The following is a 21,619-nucleotide window of genomic DNA, read 5'->3' on the forward strand; positions in this document are numbered from 1 at the left end:
TTAAAACCCTAAATCTACGCGGTCCACAAGTTCAGTCAATGGAGCGGGCTATGTTGGGTATCTCTCTGAGGGACAAAATCCGTAACGAGGAAATCCGTAGGAGAACCAGAGTGACCGACATAGCCCAACGAATTAGCCAGCTGAAGTGGCAGTGGGCAGGCCACGTCGGCCGCAGAACCGATGGCCGATGGGGCAGACGTGTTCTGGAGTGGAGACCGCGTATCAGCAAGCGCAATGTGGGACGACCTCCAACCCGCTGGACTGAAGACCTTAAGAAGATAGCGGGAAGTGCGTGGATGAGGAAGGCGGAGGATCGTGTGTGGTGGCGTGCTCTTGGGAAGGCCTATGTCCAGCAGTGGGCCCAAACAGGCTGATTGATTGATTGATTGATTGAAATCTACGCGGACGAAGTCGCGGGCATCAGCTAGTAATTAATACAAGTTCATACCTTTATCAATTTGTTCTGTAACTTGGTGACGGCCATGCGCTCTCGTTGCGTTCGTCTTTTCTCTTCTTCCAATTGATCTTCTAACTGCTTGATGCGCTTTTCTAGAAGTTCCTGTAACAAAAATGCTTAATTAATTACCATTTACTAGAGAGAAGATTTATAGAGAAAATATAGAAAATTAGGCTAGTGAGTTCTCTTTATACATTATAACAATTTTACGTAATTTAAGTTAGTGTTAAATTGTTTTCTTTAGAGAGTAAAATTCTTTACTATAAACCTAGATATTCTACAAAAAGAGAAAGATAATTTTAGTGATAAATTCATCCAGTGAGATATAAAACTACAGCCTTTTAAATTTCAGCCCATCCTAATACATAGCATTCTATATAAAAGGTATTTAAGAGCTATCCAATATCGTATCATCAATAACACCAGCTGAGAAGAAAAGTAACATAGCTGTAAAACTACAGATAGATAAAGAGTTCTTAATAATTAATCCCTAAAATAACTAAGACTACGCAAAATACAGTTAAACTATTAGAGCGAGGGCACACGATGCGTTGCGGCGCCGCCGGAGCGCGAGCGGTGTCGTTGCGTCGTCTTTCATAGAAATATCTGTGGCATGTCACACGATGCGCTCCGGCGCCGCACCGGACTTGCAACCACCGAGACGAGGCGGGGAGGGGTGAATGCGGTGCGACGTCGGAGCGGCACCACTCAGTTGTTACTGTCCAACGCTGCTACGGCGCCGCTGCGACATAACAACGATGCGGCGCCGCCGCACCGCTCGTGTGCCCGCTGATAAGGTGAAATCTTTGTGGTGCGGCGCCGCAACGCATCGTGTGCCCCCAGTCTTAGAGGTTAAAAATTATCTAATATCCGAAACAGTCAGGGTAAAGAGAAGCATTTCCGGCGAATGACGCTGGATAAATGACGTCACATCTGGGTTGCGCTGATCAAACAATTTCCCCGTTGTATAAACTTGGACAAGTTAAACGATGATTGTTTCAAGTTAAAGATTAATTTTCTTGTTTATCGTGTAAATAAAATGTTAACTCGACAGAAACTGGATTAATAATTGTATACTATTATGTGCGTTTTTTTATGACTTAACTGTTGCCCGCTAGTTCGTCCGTATTTAAATAATTCTAATCTTTAGTCTTGCCTATTTCGAATATTTGGTACCTACTTCTATTTGATTGGTATACAAGGTGAGCGAAGCCTTAGCTAGAGATATACAGGCTGTAACCAGAACGCTAGCAAAAACTTAGCGTTATTGTTATACAACCTAAACAGAATCCTATACTAATAACCATTTGCCTAATTTTGTAGTTTTAGTGATTTAGTATTTTTCAAACCCGCAATGTATAACGTGCAAAACTCGGGTCAGTGCTCCGCCTACTACGCGGCATTGACTCCGAGTGACCTACTTACGCAATGTTCGTTGACCTGTAGCGTCAGTCGGATGTTTTAATTGCAATATATCGTAAACTTTTACAAAATTATAGGATTTTTTTACATTTTTTTCGCGTTTATTTTGTGGTATAATATCAATAATCATCACCTGTCTTCGTTTTTGCCAGTGTTCTGGTTACACCCTGTACTGTATATATGTATATAATAAATTCATGATATAAGTAGCTAGTAGGTATGACCATTTAAAGGCTAAAATTTACAGATTTTGGAAAATATTAATAATCCGCGCTCATTAAAACCGCATTATAAATCCCATAAATTTTAATATTAATGCGAAATCCCTATTACCATACAAACGATGCCATATAAATAATAATTGTTGGCCCTACTTCCTAACGACTCATTACCAAAGGGCGACGATTCCGAACCGACTGTCTCGAACAATGGCTAGAATTTCCCTTAAATATCTTTAAATAAGAAAAATAGGGGATTTTGAACCTTATTGTAATAGAAATGTGGAGGCTTGACTGTTTTGTATAATGTTTGGATGAAGATAAAAGGGAGAAGCGATAAATATTAGACATAGAGTAAAGAATTAAAATAGATGCCCAACTTGTATTGAACTAATCCAACAAAGTAGCCATTCCAGATAAGTAACTTATTTACAAGTACAACGAGTTATCATCCTTATTAAATCAGTGGAATTTGCGTTTTGAACCGAAGGAGAGCCAGGTGACAGATTTGGCTTTTCATAAAAGCTTGTAAAGATGATCTTCTGGAAATAAACACTACCTATTTGCATCATTTGAACAGAACTTCACTGAGCCTACGTGCAAAAACTTTTATCTAAATGTTTATTAAATACATGTAAATTAAAAACTACAACTCAGCCTTCTATAGGTTATAAGAATTAAGAATCGTGTAGGTTTATAAAAATACATGCTCATAACGCTAAACTTTATTGTAGTGAGTTCTGAATTATGCCAGTATCTTAAGCTTACTTAGGGCTAGCTTATAGACTTAGGATACGAAGCCAGGTAACTTCCCAATGTGCCTGGGTGCTGCTGGTCCCTTTTGGATACGTCCGAGGGGAAGAGCAGTATTTGGGCTAGTGCATCCCGGTAACATAGCTAATAATTTCTCTTCGGGGATTTTGTTGGCTATGGCTAATGACCTGGCAGGAGGGGAGGTTTCTCCGCGTATCCCTCTGACTAGCAGAGGGCTTAGTGGACGAGGCGAAGGATGGGACACGGGCGACATGCACGGCATCGCGAGTGCGTAAATGCATTTCCCAGCAATAAAAAAAAGGTTTAGGATACAAATTAGTTTAGGTTTCTTTCGTGTGTGTGCCTCAGCCGGGCTTGTGCATTTTAATCCCTAATCTCTATGACCTTAGACTTGGACTACCTGTTTTGTGAACACAGTAGACCATTGATGGTATTCTTATCAGAGCTGATGTAAATGGTTGCATCTTTATTAATATTTTATTCTTTGCTAAGCGATTTCGGCGACCTCCGGCGGCGCAGGACGCATGCGTCATAAATAATAGCTCCACAGTGCAGAGGGGGTGAAATCTTTTGGAAATATCGCCAAATTAATGGCCATACTTATTGGAAATTGATATACGAGATATTCTCACTTCCCTTTGTCATATTTCAGAAGATTGCCTCCGAGCATATAATATTGCAAAAAAATCACCCATATTCCATTGTCTTCCTTTTTTAATTGTTTCGAGCATCTTTACACAATTTTCGGTATGGTGCCAACTAGCCAAATCGCCAACTTTTTATCAAACGTCAAGACGCGCGCTAGTTAAGGGCAGATCGGAATTTTTCTTTTGTAACTTGTCTCTGGTGTCGGGTTTTTTGGGGATTTGTTTGGTGCTGCGTGGTGGTGGTGCGTATTGCTTGCTTGGTTGCTGGCTTTTGCTGCATGTTTAACAGGGAGGGCGGTGCATATCGCATGCTGCATGTTGCACCATACAGATTTGTCTGTTTCAGCGAGTTATAGCAAATTGGGGTTTTGATTCCTTGTAGGTATAATATCATGGACTTCTTGCTTATAAACAACTTACTAGTTGATGCCTGCAACTTCGTACACGTGGATTTAGGTTTTCAAATATCCCGTGGGAACTTATCGTTTTTCAGGTATTTCGATAGTTGGGTTTTAACAGTCTTTTCATTCGAAAGCTACAAAGCATCCGTAGTAGCTTTGGATTTTTATTTCACTAGAACTATATTCTTATCTTGAACTAGCTTATGCTCGCGACTTCGTCCGCGTGGACTATATAAATTTCAACCCCCTATTTTACTCCTTTAGGGGTTGAATTTGCAAAAATCCCTTTCTTAGCGGATGCCTACATCATGATAGCTATCTGCATGCTAAATTTCAGCCAAATGATGCTGAGTGGGAGACCTATATTTGGTCACACGTACTTTATTATTTTTTATTATTATAATTTTTTGTTATTAGTTTAATTATGTAGATTGACTTAATTAGCTTTTAAGGTTTATTGTAGTATTGTGATCAAATAAAAGTTTTCTTTCTTTCTTTCTTTCTTTCAATCCGTCCAGTAGATTCAGCTGTGCGTTGATAGATCAGTCAGTCAGTCATCTTTTCCTTTTATATATTTAAAAGATTTTGATTCTAGCTTAAGCTTGAAGAACAAAATATAACGCTTACTTATTGATATATTTAAACAAACGCCCACTGTCGCCAGTTCCACGCCTCGTAACAAACAACTTTATATCTTTGTGTCGTATCTGTCAGTCTGTCCATTTGTCTTCTTTCCTGGCGAAGGCTGCCTATTGTAGCTACTTGACAAATTGGCTTCGGTTTCAATGTGTCAATTATAGCCTGAAAAGCTGAGGCCCCCCAGTATATAGGGGATATATACAGGGTTTCCGGAAACATTAAACTATAGAACTAAATATTTATCTTATGAGAACAACCTTATTGATAACAATAAATAACCTGAGAAGAGAATCGCTTTAGCGATAAGGCCGCCTTTGCATGCTACAGTTTTCGTCTGGTGGGAGGCTTCGGCCGTGGCTAGTTACCACCCTACCGGCAAAGCTGTGCCGCCAAGCGATTTAGCGTACGATGCCGTATAGAAACCAAAGGGGTATGGGTTTAATAAAAACTGTCATACCCCTTCCAGGTTAGCCCGCTATCATCTCAGACTGCATCGTCACTTACCACCGGGTGAGATTGCAGTCAAGGGCTAACTTGTATCTGAATTAAAAAAAAAAAAAGAAGTTATTAGATTATGATCCTGTATTGTGTTTTTTCGATGTTTACTTTGTGTTGTGTGCAATAAAGTGTAAATAAATAAATAAGCATATATACAATATTAAAAACGCTTAACGTATTTCGATCAATTGTTCTATGTAATTTTAAATATTTGCGGACCGGCAGGAATCGAACCCAGCATCGGCAGAAGTCGGTCGCGAACCCAGGAGACGCGTGTTCGATTCCTGCCGATCCGCAATTTTTGATATGTATTGAAAATAATTTAGAAATTTCCTTGAAGTGAAGGTAAAACACTATAAAAATTATAAAAATATAAATTGTTCCATGACATATCTAACACTATATTTCTAAGACTTCCACACGACACGGTCTTGTCCCGCCACTCTATTTAATCTCTTTGTAAGGAAAAGTTAGAGGTGCCTAAATTATTCGTACCTTCATTACCTACTTAATAGGTATACACTTAAACTACCCAATTATATCATCTACGCAGGCACAGTTACTACACCCTCATAAATTATACATAGCCAAACAATCAAACATCCTTACAAACATCTCAAACACTCGCTAATTACTTGCCGTGTACGAATTAAAAGCACTCGTCCCACATCACCGTCCCATGAATGCTTGACAATACCCCACGGTACCTGACCACACGAACGGCGAGCAAGATTAACCCGGACGAATTAAACTGAGGCCCCGTGAAACCTTACCGAAACTGTGTATGGAACCAGTCACAAGCTTTCAGCGAATATCGAACACCCAAACTACATAATATACGCTGCCAAAGAATCAAAGACTGACTTTTAATTAAAATTAAAAATAAAATTTTTAATTAAAAGCACTCGTCTCACATCACCAATCACCATCTAATGAACGCTTAAATGTCACACTCGAACAGCGAGCAAACTTCGGACGAAACTCGACGAGCAAGAAGTCAAAAGTTTTCAGGGGTAACTTTTACTATCTTAGAAAAATAATGCAAAAGAAACTTAATTGTCATACCTCCAATAATATATACAGGGCCAAAGTATAAAGGGCCTGTTAAAGTACGGCATTCCGAACCAGTGGTAAATTAAAACTACCCGACGATTCGAAAGCGCTTGTAAAAAGTCTACTTGAATAAAAACATATTCTATTCTAAAGTTGATTTGTTAAAAAAAACTAGTCCACAGACACCACCTTGTTTATTCCTAGGACCCACAATATATTTTTTATTTACCCAGTTACCAAAAATAAAAATCTTTTAATTAATAAAAATTTAAACTTATGGGCCCGCAGAGTTTGCATGAAAACGGTTTTACAGCCACATTATCGTAATCTTATTTTGGCCCATAAATACGTAAGTATGGCGAGTGGCAACCCTGTTTTAGAACACCTGTAGGTCGATTTCGTAAAACCTGCATCAATCATTATTACAATCTCAATTGTTGTGATTGGCTGAATTTGTGCGATTCTTGTTGCAACAATGCATTGTAGCTAATAGTAAGCGAACGTCAACCAATCAGAGGTGATTAAGATCGTGAAATTGTTCGAGCAGCAGGAGTCAAGTCAATAGCGGCAATACCACGGAAAGCATCCGCTATCGCGTGTACCTTAAAGTAAAACAAATTGGAAGTCACCCTCTTTCATCCATCATTAGCGGACAAAGGCTAATCTAACGTGGAGAGCACTTCATCACCGGAGATCGGCACGATAATTAACGCGAGATTACAACTACGGAATAAACCCGCAGCGTGCCAATTATTTTGGTAAATATTAGAGTATGCCCACGACTTCATCCGCGTTGATTTAGGTTTTTAAAAATCCAATGGGAACTGTTTGATTATCCGGGATAAAAGTAGCCTATGTTCTTCCCCGGGATGTAAGCTAACTCTGTACCAAATTTCATCAAGATCAATTAAACTTTTGGGCCGTGAAAATCTAGCAGACAGACAGACAGACACACACATTTGCCCATTTATAATAGACTAGCTTATATGCTCGCGAATTCATCCGCGCGGACTACACAAATTTCAAACCCGTGATTGGCAAACTGCGCGTGTATTCTGTAGAGTTGTAATTTCTTCTTTCCGCGGATAGGGTATACCTAATCTGGTATTCAAGTGTGAATTATTGCGTGAAAATTCGTGCCGAATCAACATTTTTCATTTCAAAAGCTAGTGGTAACGTGGTTGTAGTGGCAGAGTGAACTATTGGCAAGTTAACAGCTCATAGTAGCGCGATTAGTTTAGTCAAAAACTTATGCTAGAGGCTCTGAACACGAAGCAAGTGTCAAAGTTTACAGACATAAAGCAAGCAAGATGCCTCTGTATAAGACTCAAGCGCAAACTTCTATAAGATACGCACATTTTATCAAGGTATTGTATATTATGCGTGGATTGGGGCGTAGTATGTGAACTAATTTATAACAATGTGCCATCCACAGAGTAGCGTCGGTAGTAGTCTTAACATCACAAAGGCGAAAGCTTGTTTTCATGTGTGAGTTATTGTTAATCTTTTAAGTAAAAACTACTGAACGAATTTGGATTAAATTTGGAATGATGATAGCTTATTCCATAGCCTTATAGGCATATTTTTTATCCCGTTTTAGTCCCACGGGAATAAAAAAACCTGTATCCACGCGGACGTTCATCAAGATGGGCGGACACCAAGATAATCACTACCCCTATTATAAATGTGAAAGTGTGTTTGTTTGTTGGTTTGTCCTTCAATCAGGTCGCAACGGAGCAACGGATCGACGTGATTTTGCATGGGCATAGTTTAAGACCTGGAGAGGTACATAGGCTACTTTTTATCCCGGAAAATCAAAGAGTTCCCACGGGACCTACTCTACATAATTATTAGGCTATAGGCTATCACCGCTGATACAACTGGCCCTAACAAAATCCGACAATTTCACTTAGCAAATTTCAATGGCTAAAAAACTTTTTTCCATTTATTTCTTTGTAAGCAGTTCCCTTTGTCCCTTATTTTCCATTTGGCCATTGGGCGTGTCAGGGACTGATTGATGTGTTTCTGCAACCCTTTCGATGGCTCTTCGGGGCTGACTCGATTGTTGTTAATAGCAAAATAAGGTCCTAAAGGGAAATAATGATACAAACATTTTATTTTAGTTTTGCCTTAGAGTTTAGACTAATGATGTCTGTGTTTGGTCAGATTTTTTTTTCTAAGATTTGATCTAATGATTTAAAGAACCTGACGTATTTATTTTTTATTTTCCACTAGCTGATGCCCGCCACATCGTCCGCGTGGAATTAGGTTTTTTAAAAATCCCGTGGGAACTCGTTGATTTTCCGGGATAAAAATGCCTATGTATTTAGGTATCTATACCCATGCAAAAAATCACGTCAATCCGTTGCACCGTTGCGGCGTGATTGAAGGACAAACCAACAAACTAACTAACCAACAAACAAACACACTTCTTCAAATAAGTTGTTTTCCATAGATTAATTATTATTGGTCTCGCTCCGCTTTGTTTTCCTATGTTTGAATATCGATTCTTAAAACGTAGCTCACACGGACCACAGAGTTTGTGATACATATTATTTTATAGGAAACTAGCTTATGCTCGCGACTTCGTCCGCGTGTACTACACAAATTTCAAACCCCTATTTCCCCTCCTTAGGGGTTGAATTTTCAAAAATCTTTCTTAGCGGATGCCTACGTCATAATAGCTATCTGCTTACTAAATTTCAGCCCGATCCGTCCAGTAGTCTGAGCTGTGCGTTGATAGATCAGTCAGTCAGTCAGTCAGTCAGTCAGTCAGTCAGTCACCTTTTCCTTTTATATATTTAGATATGGGTAGTAATTTTCACAAAATGTAATACCACGGCCGTGTCTACCTCACTCCGTTCTATCGTATGCTACGTAGGATTGAGATACATTCGCCGAACATCCACCTGTGCTAAGACAAATGATGGTGTTCCAAGTCAACCACTGCTCGAAGTCTACAATGCATTATGACCCCTATATGTTTTGTCATAAGGAGCTACACGTTCCCTGCAGGTAATCCGTTCATGGTTTACGTATAGTAGGTACGACAGATGAGAGATCACCTCGTACTATTACATGTATACATGTACTATACGATACGTCGTACTATAAAATCGGGGTATGAGGCGGGCACGCACGCACCCGCACGTCATCCGCGGTCAGCCGCACCGGGTTAGCGTGCGGGCTGTGCGGGTGTGCGGGGCGTTCCCTCCCCGATTTCCATATCGATCTGTCACGTACTATACAGGTTGGTAACCAGAACGCTAGCAAAAACTTAGCATTATTGTTATACTAAAACACAATCCAGTAGGTACCGTAGTAGTTTTAGTGATTTAGTATTTTTCAAACCCGCAATGTATAGAGTGCAAAACTCGGGTCAATGCCCTGCCTACGACGTGGAACTGACTCCGAGTGGCCTACTTAATATGCAACGTTTGTTGACCTCTAACGTCAGTCAGATGTTTTTTTTGCAATATATCGTAAACAATTACAAAATTATAGGATTTTCATAATATATTTTTCTCGGGTTTTATTGTGGTATCATTTATCAGTAATCATTAGTTCGTCCGTATCACCCGTCTTCGTTTTTGCCAGCGTTCTGGTTACACCCTGTATATAGCTAGATATAAGTATACCTATAGCGTTTATTACTTTAATAATAAACTTGGTTATAGTTAAAATGGCTGTGACAGACGGATAGATAGACTGGACGTAACTAAGTATAAGGTATATTCCTTGTTTTACTAAGGAAAGGTACAAAGTTTTTACAACAATTTTCTTGAATTGTTCTAATAACTGTTATGTGGACGAAGCGACGGGTATTTGATACTAAGCTAGTATTCATATAATTGAGCCTATGCCCTGTAGGCTATCTGTAAGGATATGTTAACAATTCCTTGTAAACCAAACTAAACTCTATGAAATGGGAATTAAAACTCTTCTTCTCGTGGACTTGACAGAGCTTGTTATGAAGAATGTAGTTGGCTTGTTTAGCAGACAGCAATTTAGTTATTATGAAAACAAGGTCAACGGCACATAAACATGTACAGTACGCGACAGGTCGAGATGGCAATCGGGGAGGGAACTCCCGCACACCCGCACTCCGCCGCGCTAACCCGGTACGGGATAGCGCGGGTGACGTGCGGGTGTACGAGGCGCCCCCCCGCCCCATACTCCGATTGCCATCTCAACCTGTCGCGGACTGAGTCTCGAGACACGGAGATCCGAGAGTTCAGACAAAAAGAAAATTTCGTGTAAAACATAACATCACACGGAATTAACATAATGTGGAACCTAAATTACAGGCAAAAGTTATAAGAAAATAGACAAAAAAATCGGCCACGTGCGAGACTGATTTGCACACGAAGGGTTCCTTACTGTCGTATAGTCTTTTACCTTTACCTTTGAATAGTATGAATTCCTGTCATCCTTGCACCCGTAGGATGATCTGCTGTCATTCTTAAACCCGTAGGAATGTCTGTTAAACATATCTCACACGACTGTCACAACCTCACTGTTAGGTTACACCAAAGATAATATATTAAACAAGTAACCAACTTCATAAATCACATTACAAATTAAAGTCCAAATAACTGGTTAGCGACTCGACTTTAACTATACCCATGCAAAAAATCACGTCGATCCGTTGCTCTGTTGCGACGTGATTGAAGGACAAACCAAAAAACCAACAAACAAACACACTTTCACATTTATAATATGGGTACTGATTAACGTCACGCTGCAACGGAAAGCGATTAATGACGTCACAATGCGTAAACGACAAATATTTTTCAAGTTTTTAACTGGCTCATTTTTTGCGCAGCGGATCAGCCTGGCTGTCCAGCGCGGAAATGCAGCCAGTATTCTTGGCACCATTCCACGCGGTCATGATTTATATAGTAATTAGATAAGGCTAGCTTTAAGTTTTATTGTATTAAAAAAAAAAAAGATAAAAAAAAAAAAAAAAAAAAAAAGTTTTTAACATAAAAATCTAACAATGACTAAAAACAATGACTTTTTCAAGTTATTCTCATTAATAATGAATTTTAGCCCCGTAAACTACCGCTATACAAAAATCACGTCATTTTTAACCGACTTCAAAAAAAGGAGGAGGTTCTCAATTCGTCGGAATCTTTTTTTTTTTTTTTTTTTTTTTTTTTTTTTTTTTATGTATGTTCCCCGATTACTCGAAAACGCCTGGACCGATTTTGAAAAATTTTTTTTTGTTTGAAAGGGTATACTTCAAAGTTGGTCCCATTTCAATTTGGTGAAGATCTGATGAACATCTTCGAAGATAGATACTGGAACTCCTCAACGGATAAGAGTAAATTGCTCGCGATCAGTGTAATAGCTTAGTAAACAGTAGATTTTTAAGCAGTCATAGCATAATTCCATGGGGCCACTAAAAATTGTGAAATAAAAAATTTTTACAAAAAAAATAAAAACCGACTTCGTTACACAAACACTAAAAATTGAAAAATAATTTAATTTATTACCGAATATATTCTGTATACAAGAGTTAATATAGTTCCATAATAATATTTTTTGGGGTCGGTGCCAATGAGGTGCCATTGTGGAGTCCCATAAAAATATGAAGTCTAGACGATTCGCGCAGCTAAAGCTAATTGGCACCGGCACCAAAAAGTATTATTATGGAACTATATTAACTCTTGTATACAGAATATATTCGGTAATAAATTAAATTATTTTTCAATTTTTAGTGTTTGTGTAACGAAGTCGGTTTTTATTTTTTTTGTAAAAATTTTATTATCTACTACAGTCCAATTTTGTACAGTTTTTGACAATTAAACGCGCCTGATATTCACTAACTACTACTAACTAACTAACTGATATTACTAAGTAGGTAATAAAAACTATAACAAGCCCCAACAAGCTATTGAAATAACTGATACAATCAATCGCTCTTCATAAAAAATGTATCTAATGAGTAGAACAATAATGGCGTGGAGAAGCGATATTGTTTTATTGTTTAAGCGTCCGCTCGCGACGTATCACAAAATGGACTGGATGTCTTTCGTCAATTAGAATGGACAGAGCAAGTTCTTATAGAGGTTTAAAATATATACCATCAATAAAAATAGAAAATAGAAACATTTTTATATTCCAACCAATAAACTTCTTTCCACGCACATGCAAACTGTGGAACCAACTCCCATCGGTGGTGTTCCCACTAGATTACAACATGGGGTTATTCAAGGGGCGGACCAACAAATTCCTATAAGGCCGGCAACGCATCGGCGGTTCCTCTGGTGCTGCAAATTTTCATGGGCGGCGGTAATCACTTAACATCAGGTGACCCGCCTGCTCGTTTGCTCGCGTCGCTATCTCTATTTAAAAAAAAAACTTTATTACCGCCGCTGATTTCGGTGTATATAGGTAGAAAAACAAAACTCCTTTTTTGAAAATCGGTTAAAAAAGTAGCCTATGTTACTCCCGGATTAATCCTCTACTTGCCTGTGAAAGTCTCGTCAAAATAGGTTCAGCCGTTCCAAAGATTATCCCGTTCAAACAGACAAACAGACAGAAAGACAAAAATTTTAAAAACGTGTGATTCAGTTATGGTACAGTTCAAATAACCATATGAGCTTAATATGTGGTAGTTGTTTCGAAATTACAAACAGACACTCCAATTTTATTTATTAGTATAGATTGCAGTCCTGCGCATGCTGGAGCGAGCTGCAAGTTAAATCCGCGCTTTGTTATCATAAACATGATCTTCATACGATAATATGCATTTTTCAGGAGCATTTATGGAGAACTCTCAAAACCATCTCAAAACCTCCGAATTTCCTATTCGGAAGGCCTTTCCGTGACTGATCACTACTTTGCTATTTGAATAGGTAAAAGATAAGTAACTCAAATGTTTTCTTCCTTGGAAACTGATGAATAAATACTCACATAAAATAAATAATAAATAAAAAAAAATGAATAAAGGCAAAATAATAAATAATAAATAAATAAAAAATGAATAAAGGGAAAATATCTCATATCATCATCATCATCAACCGATAGATGTCCGCTGCTGGACATAGGTCTCTTGTGGGGACTTCCACACGCCACGGTCTTGCGTTGCCTGAATCGAGCGGCTCCCTGCGACTCGTTTGATGTCGTCCATCCACCTAGTAGGGGGTCTTCCAACGAGGTCGCCATTCCAGCACCTTAGGACCCCAACGTCTATCGGTTTTACGAACTATGTGCCCTACCCATTGCCACTTCAGCTTAGCAACCCGTTGAGCTATGTCGGTTACTCTAGTTCTCCTACGGATCTCCTCATTTCTGATTTGATCACGTAAAGAAACTCCAAGCATAGCTCTCTCACAATATAGCTCTATGTAATAGTAGTCTGTACGTATTTGAATTTCCATAATGTCTCGTTGAGACATTCAAGCAATGAATGTGCTATTGTGGTCTGTTCATATAACAACGATTTATTCATACTAAACATCGCTACCAATGGTAACTGAGCATTCGAAATAAGGCCAAATTAATTGCCTTTTAATATCATATTTTTCTACATACGGGGTGTAATCAGAACGCTAGCAAAAACTTATCGTTATTGTTATACTACCTAAACACAATCCAATACAATAACTATTTGTCTCATTTTAAAGTTTTAGTGATTTAGTATTTTTCAAACTCACAAGCGCGTGCTAGATTAGCCTCAGAAGTATAGAGACAATAGAGTCAGGAATCACCTACTGAGAGCCTAAACCTTAATTCGTTATCAATAAGCTAGGGCGTGGTTGAAGGTAGAAAACAAAATAAAAGATTGTATAAGGAAATAAACTGTTTTATTCAGGGAAAAATCCCTCCATATCAAAGTTTATCTTTACCATTACTTATTGCTTTATCATTAAATAATTTATTATTTCCTTTAAGAAAAATCTACCGCCAGTTCGTAAAAAGCATATTATCTACCGAGAGAAAGAACTGGCAAGAAAAAACTCGGTGGTGTCTATTTTGAAATACCAATTACACATTTGAACAATACATAAATCAACATACATAGCACAACAATAGAAATATAAAATCAACAATATTCGTACCTGTAGGTCTTCTTCTTAAAAATAGGAAAATTAATGATGTCTACCGTCAAAGCAGAGCCATTTATAGCCCTTTGGCTACCCTTTCCATAAGTATAATGATACCATATAAAACTCAAATTCAATAGAGTCGACAATAGAGATTAAACTTTAGTTTTAAATTTATACACTTCAAAATTCCACATTATACTCTATTTAAATCTACAATTACTTTACTTCTAAAATATAATAAAATCAATTTCACCATGTAAGACCTTTGGATTAGCTGCTATATATTATCTGTTACGTCTGTAGTATTTTGTCTATCATTTTGACGTGCCTCTGTTTACAAATAAAATGTCAATGGTTTAGAATTAATTCTTAAGCAAAATCTAAAGAGTTTAGTAGCAATTTCAAGAAATAAATAGCAACTCTAACCATTTATCTTATACGGCCAAACTGACAATTGCTTCGTTCTCGAAGCAACAAAATAAAAACAAACAATTCGTAAAGTAAATTTTTAACAACATCAAAACATTTTTTTTTTTTTCAAACAACATGTCTGTGGCTTCCAACAAAATTTAAAAAAACATTTTAAACATGTGTGTGACATACAAAATTACCACACAGTTTACTCTCAAAAATACAAGAAATATTTTTCTCGCCACAGCACATAAATGTTTCCAAACAAGATATCCTTTAACCCCATTGGTTTTAAACCAATATCAAAAAATATTTTTAACACCACTGGTATTAAAGCGATATTATAAAAATACTTTCAACACCGTTGGTTCCAACGTTTTAAAGTATCATCTACAAAATATCCTTCAACACCATTGGTTTTAAGGCAACATCGTAAACTATCATAAAATTGTCCCTTAACACCATTGGTTTTGATCCATATATCACTATACAATTTTCCCATTGATCGAACATTTGATCAAAGTTTTAAATAAATTCCAATAAAATATAGAGATGAATATTAAACAAAGAAAAATTGCAACTGAACAAATTGTAAATTATCAGAATTTAAAATAATATGTTTCATAAAAAAGAACCATCAAAATGAAAAAGTTACAAAAATATTAATATTTCAAAATAAGTTAAATCATAAGAACTTTTTTTTCAATTTCAAGTTAATAATTTTGCAAAAATAATAAAATACCATCGACTCTTACTCCTAAAGTACCAAAGTCAAAAACAAAGGGTAGGTATATAAAAAGTAATTATATGTAAGATATATCAAAACAAAACTAACTACTATGTTAGAAGAAGTAAAAATAATCAAAGAGTAAACTTATCTAATTATCGTTATTTACTTTCAAAAATATTTTCTATTCAATCTCTTTTTGTCTATCTGCAATCAGTCCTTGGACTATACAAAACATTTGTTGCTTCCCACATCCAATGATGTGCCAACAACCTTCCTTTTTAAATAAATACCAAAACATTTTTCCACAATAAAATATAAAAATCCAAAAAGATCGTAAATAAAAACATAAAGGTAGGTATCAAAAACTAAAATGTCAAAAAATACCACAAAAATAATTTACATTAAAAAGATCGTCAAAGAAGTAATCAATATCAAAAATAGTTAAACACTTCAAACATCAAAAACGTCAAAAAATCAAAAGTATTATTCAAACAAAACAACAAAATACGGCATTAAAAAATATTAAACACAAGTGGGTAGTCAATAATCTCTAAATTCCAATATTCTAAATTTAAGTTTCAGGTTTAACCATAGTCCACCACGCTGGCCAAGTGTGGATTGGCAGCTCGATTACATCACATTACATAACGGTGGGTATATATAAAAAAACAATGACATCAAACAATCAGTAGCTACTAGACTTAGCGGCATAGCAACAGGATAAGACATCAGCAGCCTAACCTATCCTTATATAAAAACTACAAAAATAAACTCCAACAAAATTTCTTAATTATTGTAGGTAGGTATCACAAATCTTTCATCTCTACGTTTCGCGAGTGAGAACTCCGATGCAAAGTCAATAGCAAATTTACAAAAATGGCCACGCTAATCGCGTTTCTGATCAATGAATCATCAATATTTAACGAATGATGCAATATGTATTTCTGTATTGTTCTTAATTTGAAACAAAATTACAACAAAAAAAATTTTTTTTTCTTTTTTTTTTTTTGGTTCTTTTTTTTTCTTCTTTTCTCTCTGTCATTATGTAACACATAAATAAATTATATACATCCATTCGGCCAACCTGAAAAGTACTTCGTTCTCGAAGTACTTACATAGGAAATGCCTCAAGAACATAACTAAAAAAAAAAGTAAGATGACTCATCACTCGTAAAACAATATTCAATGATTCAATGTCAACATCACTATCATATAAATTACGAATATACGGCTAGACGTCAGACGTAAATTAAAATAGAACACAAATTAATCATCAGTAAATATTTACTGACAAACTTGCTTTAGTTTTTCACCGCTCGGTCAGTCTGACATTTAACCACATTTTATCGTATGATCATTTAATAAAAATTTCATACCAACTAACTACCTGCAAATTTTTAACATTAATTTACGTAATATCGATTTGTGTTACTAGCTGGGACATCATGCGATTAAACACCTTCAAACATTAATCTGAGTCATTGAAACAGAACATCTATACTGAACACAAAATTACCCGCAAAAATTTTATTTATTTAGTACCCACATCTTTATTTCTATAATACAATTAGTTTTAAAACAAATAAAATGACGACAGGTACTATGAAACTGTGTTACTACATTACACAGAGTATTAATAGGTCCATGATTACGCAATAAAACTTTCTAAGGCCTACCTGCCTGAAAAATTGTCTTGCAAAAAAGTTTTAATTCACTTTCACTTTTTTTTTTCATACCATATTTTCATATTAAGATTTCCAGATTTAGGGTATCCAATGTCCATTGTGGTACCTCTCGTGGCCGTCAGTCATCACAACGCCTGTTGGAACATCTTTGATGGCTTTTCACAAAGCCATCCGAATTGGCCGGTATTTCTGAAACTTGTACAATTGCATTAGAAAAGGCACAATTCAGCCATATCGTATCCCACTTCTGATGCTAGATTAGCCTCAGAAGTATAGAGACAATAGAGTCAGGAATCACCTACTGAGAGCCTAAACCTTAATTCGTTATCAATAAGCTAGGGCGTGGTTGAAGGTAGAAAACAAAATAAAAGATTGTATAAGGAAATAAACTGTTTTATTCAGGGAAAAATCCCTCCATATCAAAGTTTATCTTTACCATTACTTATTGCTTTATCATTAAATAATTTATTATTTCCTTTAAGAAAAATCTACCGCCAGTTCGTAAAAAGCATATTATCTACCGAGAGAAAGAACTGGCAAGAAAAAACTCGGTGGTGTCTATTTTGAAATACCAATTACACATTTGAACAATACATAAATCAACATACATAGCACAACAATAGAAATATAAAATCAACAATATTCGTACCTGTAGGTATGTCACAATGCTTCTTCTTAAAAATAGGAAAATTAATGATGTCTACCGTCAAAGCAGAGCCATTTATAGCCCTTTGGCTACCCTTTCCATAAGTATAATGATACCATATAAAACTCAAATTCAATAGAGTCGACAATAGAGATTAAACTTTAGTTTTAAATTTATACACTTCAAAATTCCACATTATACTCTATTTAAATCTACAATTACTTTACTTCTAAAATATAATAAAATCAATTTCACCATGTAAGACCTTTGGATTAGCTGCTATATATTATCTGTTACGTCTGTAGTATTTTGTCTATCATTTTGACGTGCCTCTGTTTACAAATAAAATGTCAATGGTTTAGAATTAATTCTTAAGCAAAATCTAAAGAGTTTAGTAGCAATTTCAAGAAATAAATAGCAACTCTAACCATTTATCTTATACGCGCAAAACTCGGGTCTTCGTGATTAATATTTAAAATCACTTCTGGTATGTTTACACTTGGAGTCCCGGACCCCTTAGATAGGAGTCTGACGTCTTAGCCACTGAGTTAAATTCTTATAAATAAGAGATTGCACATAACCCATATGAGCCAAAGCATTGTAACGTGTTACATACACATCGTTGATTATACCTACCCAAATTCCAGTATTTTATTCTTACGAATTCCGAAAAAATCCCACCCTATAACTTTTGTCAAAACAGTAGATACTTTTAACGTCAACCAAAAATCCAAAGCCTTCCCCCAAGTTCTGAAAGCAAAATTAGCGTCCCATAAAGATATGCACAGAGATTAAAAAGCGCATCAGAGATCCAATTACTGCGAGGTTGTTACGCCAGTGTTACACACAAACGGATTATCCACAAGGCAGGCATGAAAGGGATCCATTTGCGAAATTTGTTTTTCCATTACTCAAATTGGTTCTGGTGACTTTTGGATGTGACTGACGACTCTGCTATCCACATGTCTCTCTCTATTATAACCACCTTTGTAGAAATTGGAGTGGTTATCTTCGAGAACAACCGAAATTGGCGATCTAATGTAAATGGCACGGTCAAAGTTTTCAGCACCCAGCATTTATTTATTTATTTATTTTACACTTTATTGCACACAACACAAAGTAAACATTGAAAAAACACAATACAGGATCTTAATCTAATAGCTGTAGCATGCACATTGTGTCCTGATCATAGAAATAGGAAATAGCTACGAAGTAGGAAGGTACTTTGTAATTCCATTATACACATTATATACATTTGAAAAGTTTTTTTTATAAAAAAAGTTTAATAGAGACAGTAGTAGTAGCTTTCCCTTTTCAATTTAGAGCGACACCAAACAATACCTACATTCCCATCAAAAAAATCAATTTTCATGGAAAAAAAGCATAAATCAAGACTGATCACCCCACGCGTGTCCTTTATTACACATTCGTTTACTAGCCGAACTAAAAAACGCACGTTGGACGTTGGCTGCTGGCCCGTGGCCAACGGAGTACGGGCATAGTCGTATTAATTACTACTTCACTAGATGGCGCTGAACAGGTGCCGTATATATCACAGGCTATCAAAACCGGCTTCGGGCTATGAATATGGACGTTGACGCTCCAAACCTAAATTGCTTTAGATTTTGGTCTAGAATTTTCACTCTCGGACGGTAATAGGTGTACGCGACACATCGAGATAACAACCGGGGTCCCCCCCCGCCTTATACCCCGATTTCCATCTCAACCTGTCGCGTACTATAGGTAGCTGATTGTCAGTTAGTTAGAGCCTATATAGCTCAACCGGTAAAAGAGTGGACTGAAAACCGAAAGGTCGACGGTTCAAACCCCGCCCGTTGCACTATTGTCGTACCTACTCCTAGCACAAGCCTGACGCTTAGTTGAAGAGGAAAGGGGAATATTAGTCATTTTATCATGGCTAATATTCTTTAAAAAAAAAAATATTATTTCTGTAATCTCATGAAAATCCTTGTAAAATTGCTGACTAAAACCTAGTTCGAGTAAGTGATCACAATGATTATTATTCTGCCTTGCTTAGCTTAAAAGTCCGACTGAACTGAAAAATGTTGAGAGGTGAAAATAATAGCCTACAAAATGGCAGACAGGGTCGCATATTGTTTTCAGTGTCTACCTAGGTATGGTAATGCCTAGATATGAATTTTTCGCTTCGAAGGAACCTAAGTAATTGCCATGATTCCAAATATGGAAAAAAAGTCAAAATGCAAGTCCAAATATCTATTACCTACCCAAAAGTGTCCGATACGACCTTTTCGTATGATACATTGTTAAAATTCCTATTTAAAAATATATCAGTTTTACTTTTTTGTGATACATTTTTAAACGAATTTAAAAAATGTATGACTTTTATCAGGTCCAGTATTTCCACAGCATCCCAAAGTTCAAACTTCCAAATCCAATTACTCATAACACCAGCCTCCCTAAGCAATTAACCACTCGCACCCAAATCGATATTTTAATCTGTATGCCGTACGAACAGTGCACAAACATCAGCTGAGGCCATCTATTAAACGACAGTTATCTGCATGATTGATTGCGAGCGTATGGAAAAACGCGGCTGGATCTGTCATACATTTTATATTGACTGGATTTTGTCCACGACTTCGCCACGTTGAGCTGGCTATATCATAGCTTTACTTATGACCTAAATTAGACTTGTAATAAATCTTGTAAAAAAAAACAATTTCTTAGGGTTCCGTAGCAACGGTGCCAACGTGATCGAATCTCATTCCCCCGACTTGGAGGCCGACGGTCTTAACCACTATAGAATAAATAATAAAAAATAAAATCATTTTATTGCAGGTCTGGGACCCATACAAAAACTATCACCGCTACATAGTTACAGTCCGACAAGGCTCTCTTGACACTTGAATGACTTTGACAGGGGGGCGCTGTTGGAGAACAAAGGCTTAGGAAAGGGGACACCGTAGATAGAGTAATAAAGGTAGATACCTACAGGAACGTTTGCTTTCTCATTCACACTAAAAAGAGAGCACAGATAAAGTTACTAATGTGATTTATACTGAGACGCAGCTAACCTATTTTTTGTCCCTTGTCGTGTAACTGGTTTTGTTCAAGAATACATAGAAGGATTACAACTTTAGTTGCAAAACAAACTTTGAGAATTCGTGGCGTAATTGTATTTCTCATTAGTTATTTACTTGTTTTCACATAAAAAACGTTTAATACAAATATTGTTGATCGGTTAGTACAAATATTGACTACTAAACAATGGTAATAATAATTGTCGTGTTATTCATCGTTACGTCGTGCTATCGTTATCTCATACGCGGTTACTCAGTACTTCAATCTACCTTTATTACTCTATCTACGGGGGACACTTGACGACAACGTTAGTTCCAATTTTCGCCACGCGCCAAGATAGCCTTGTCGCATTGTACTAAAATAGTAAATTCAAACGACGGTCCAGACTGTAAGGAAATGTATTCAAATTATAAGGTAAGGCACCCCCGAGACGAGATCGAAATCTCTAATAATGTAGTCCGCTAGACTTATCTTCATTTAGTGTCTGTAAAGTCCCCAAAGTGGTGTTAGTAGGTAATTATCAAACTATATATCTTACTTGTTAAGTATTCTTTTCGTTAAAAACATGGAAAATATTTTAAAAACCGGTCAAGTGCGACTTGTAGGTTTTTAGGTAGGTACATAGTACAGACCAGCCCCCCAATTGTGTAAGAATAACCATTTCATGGCTATCGCAATCATCAAGAAATTCTGCCCTTTGATTGGTTGATTCGCTGTTTACATTTTTTCACAGCCAATCAAAGGGCAGAATTCTTGATGATTGCGATAGCCATGAAATGGTTATTCTTACACAATTGGGGGGCGGGTGTTAGAGATAATAATAGCTGGGACGCTCTCTGACCCCGAGGCACGGAGGAAACGAAAAGGCTTATTTAGGACCTCCAAAGTCAGTCACCCATCCAGTTACTGACTTGGGTC

The 21,619-nt window shown here is 36.8% G+C and overlaps 1 protein-coding gene across 4 annotated transcripts in view; it reads right to left on the bottom strand.

The window, feature by feature from the left end:
• LOC117996763 (uncharacterized) overlaps window positions 1-21,619 on the bottom strand; it is a 441,299-nt gene that overhangs the window by 304,265 nt on the left and 115,415 nt on the right. For all 4 annotated transcript variants that reach the window (XM_069509391.1, XM_069509392.1, XM_069509395.1 and 1 more), the window contains exon 3: window positions 449-559. In XM_069509391.1, coding sequence (XP_069365492.1) covers window positions 449-559 — 111 coding nt within the window. The remainder of the gene's footprint in view (window positions 1-448; window positions 560-21,619) is intronic.

The sequence above is a fragment of the Maniola hyperantus genome, chromosome 3 (genome assembly GCF_902806685.2).
Source record: "Maniola hyperantus chromosome 3, iAphHyp1.2, whole genome shotgun sequence".
Lineage (NCBI taxonomy): Eukaryota > Metazoa > Arthropoda > Insecta > Lepidoptera > Nymphalidae > Maniola > Maniola hyperantus.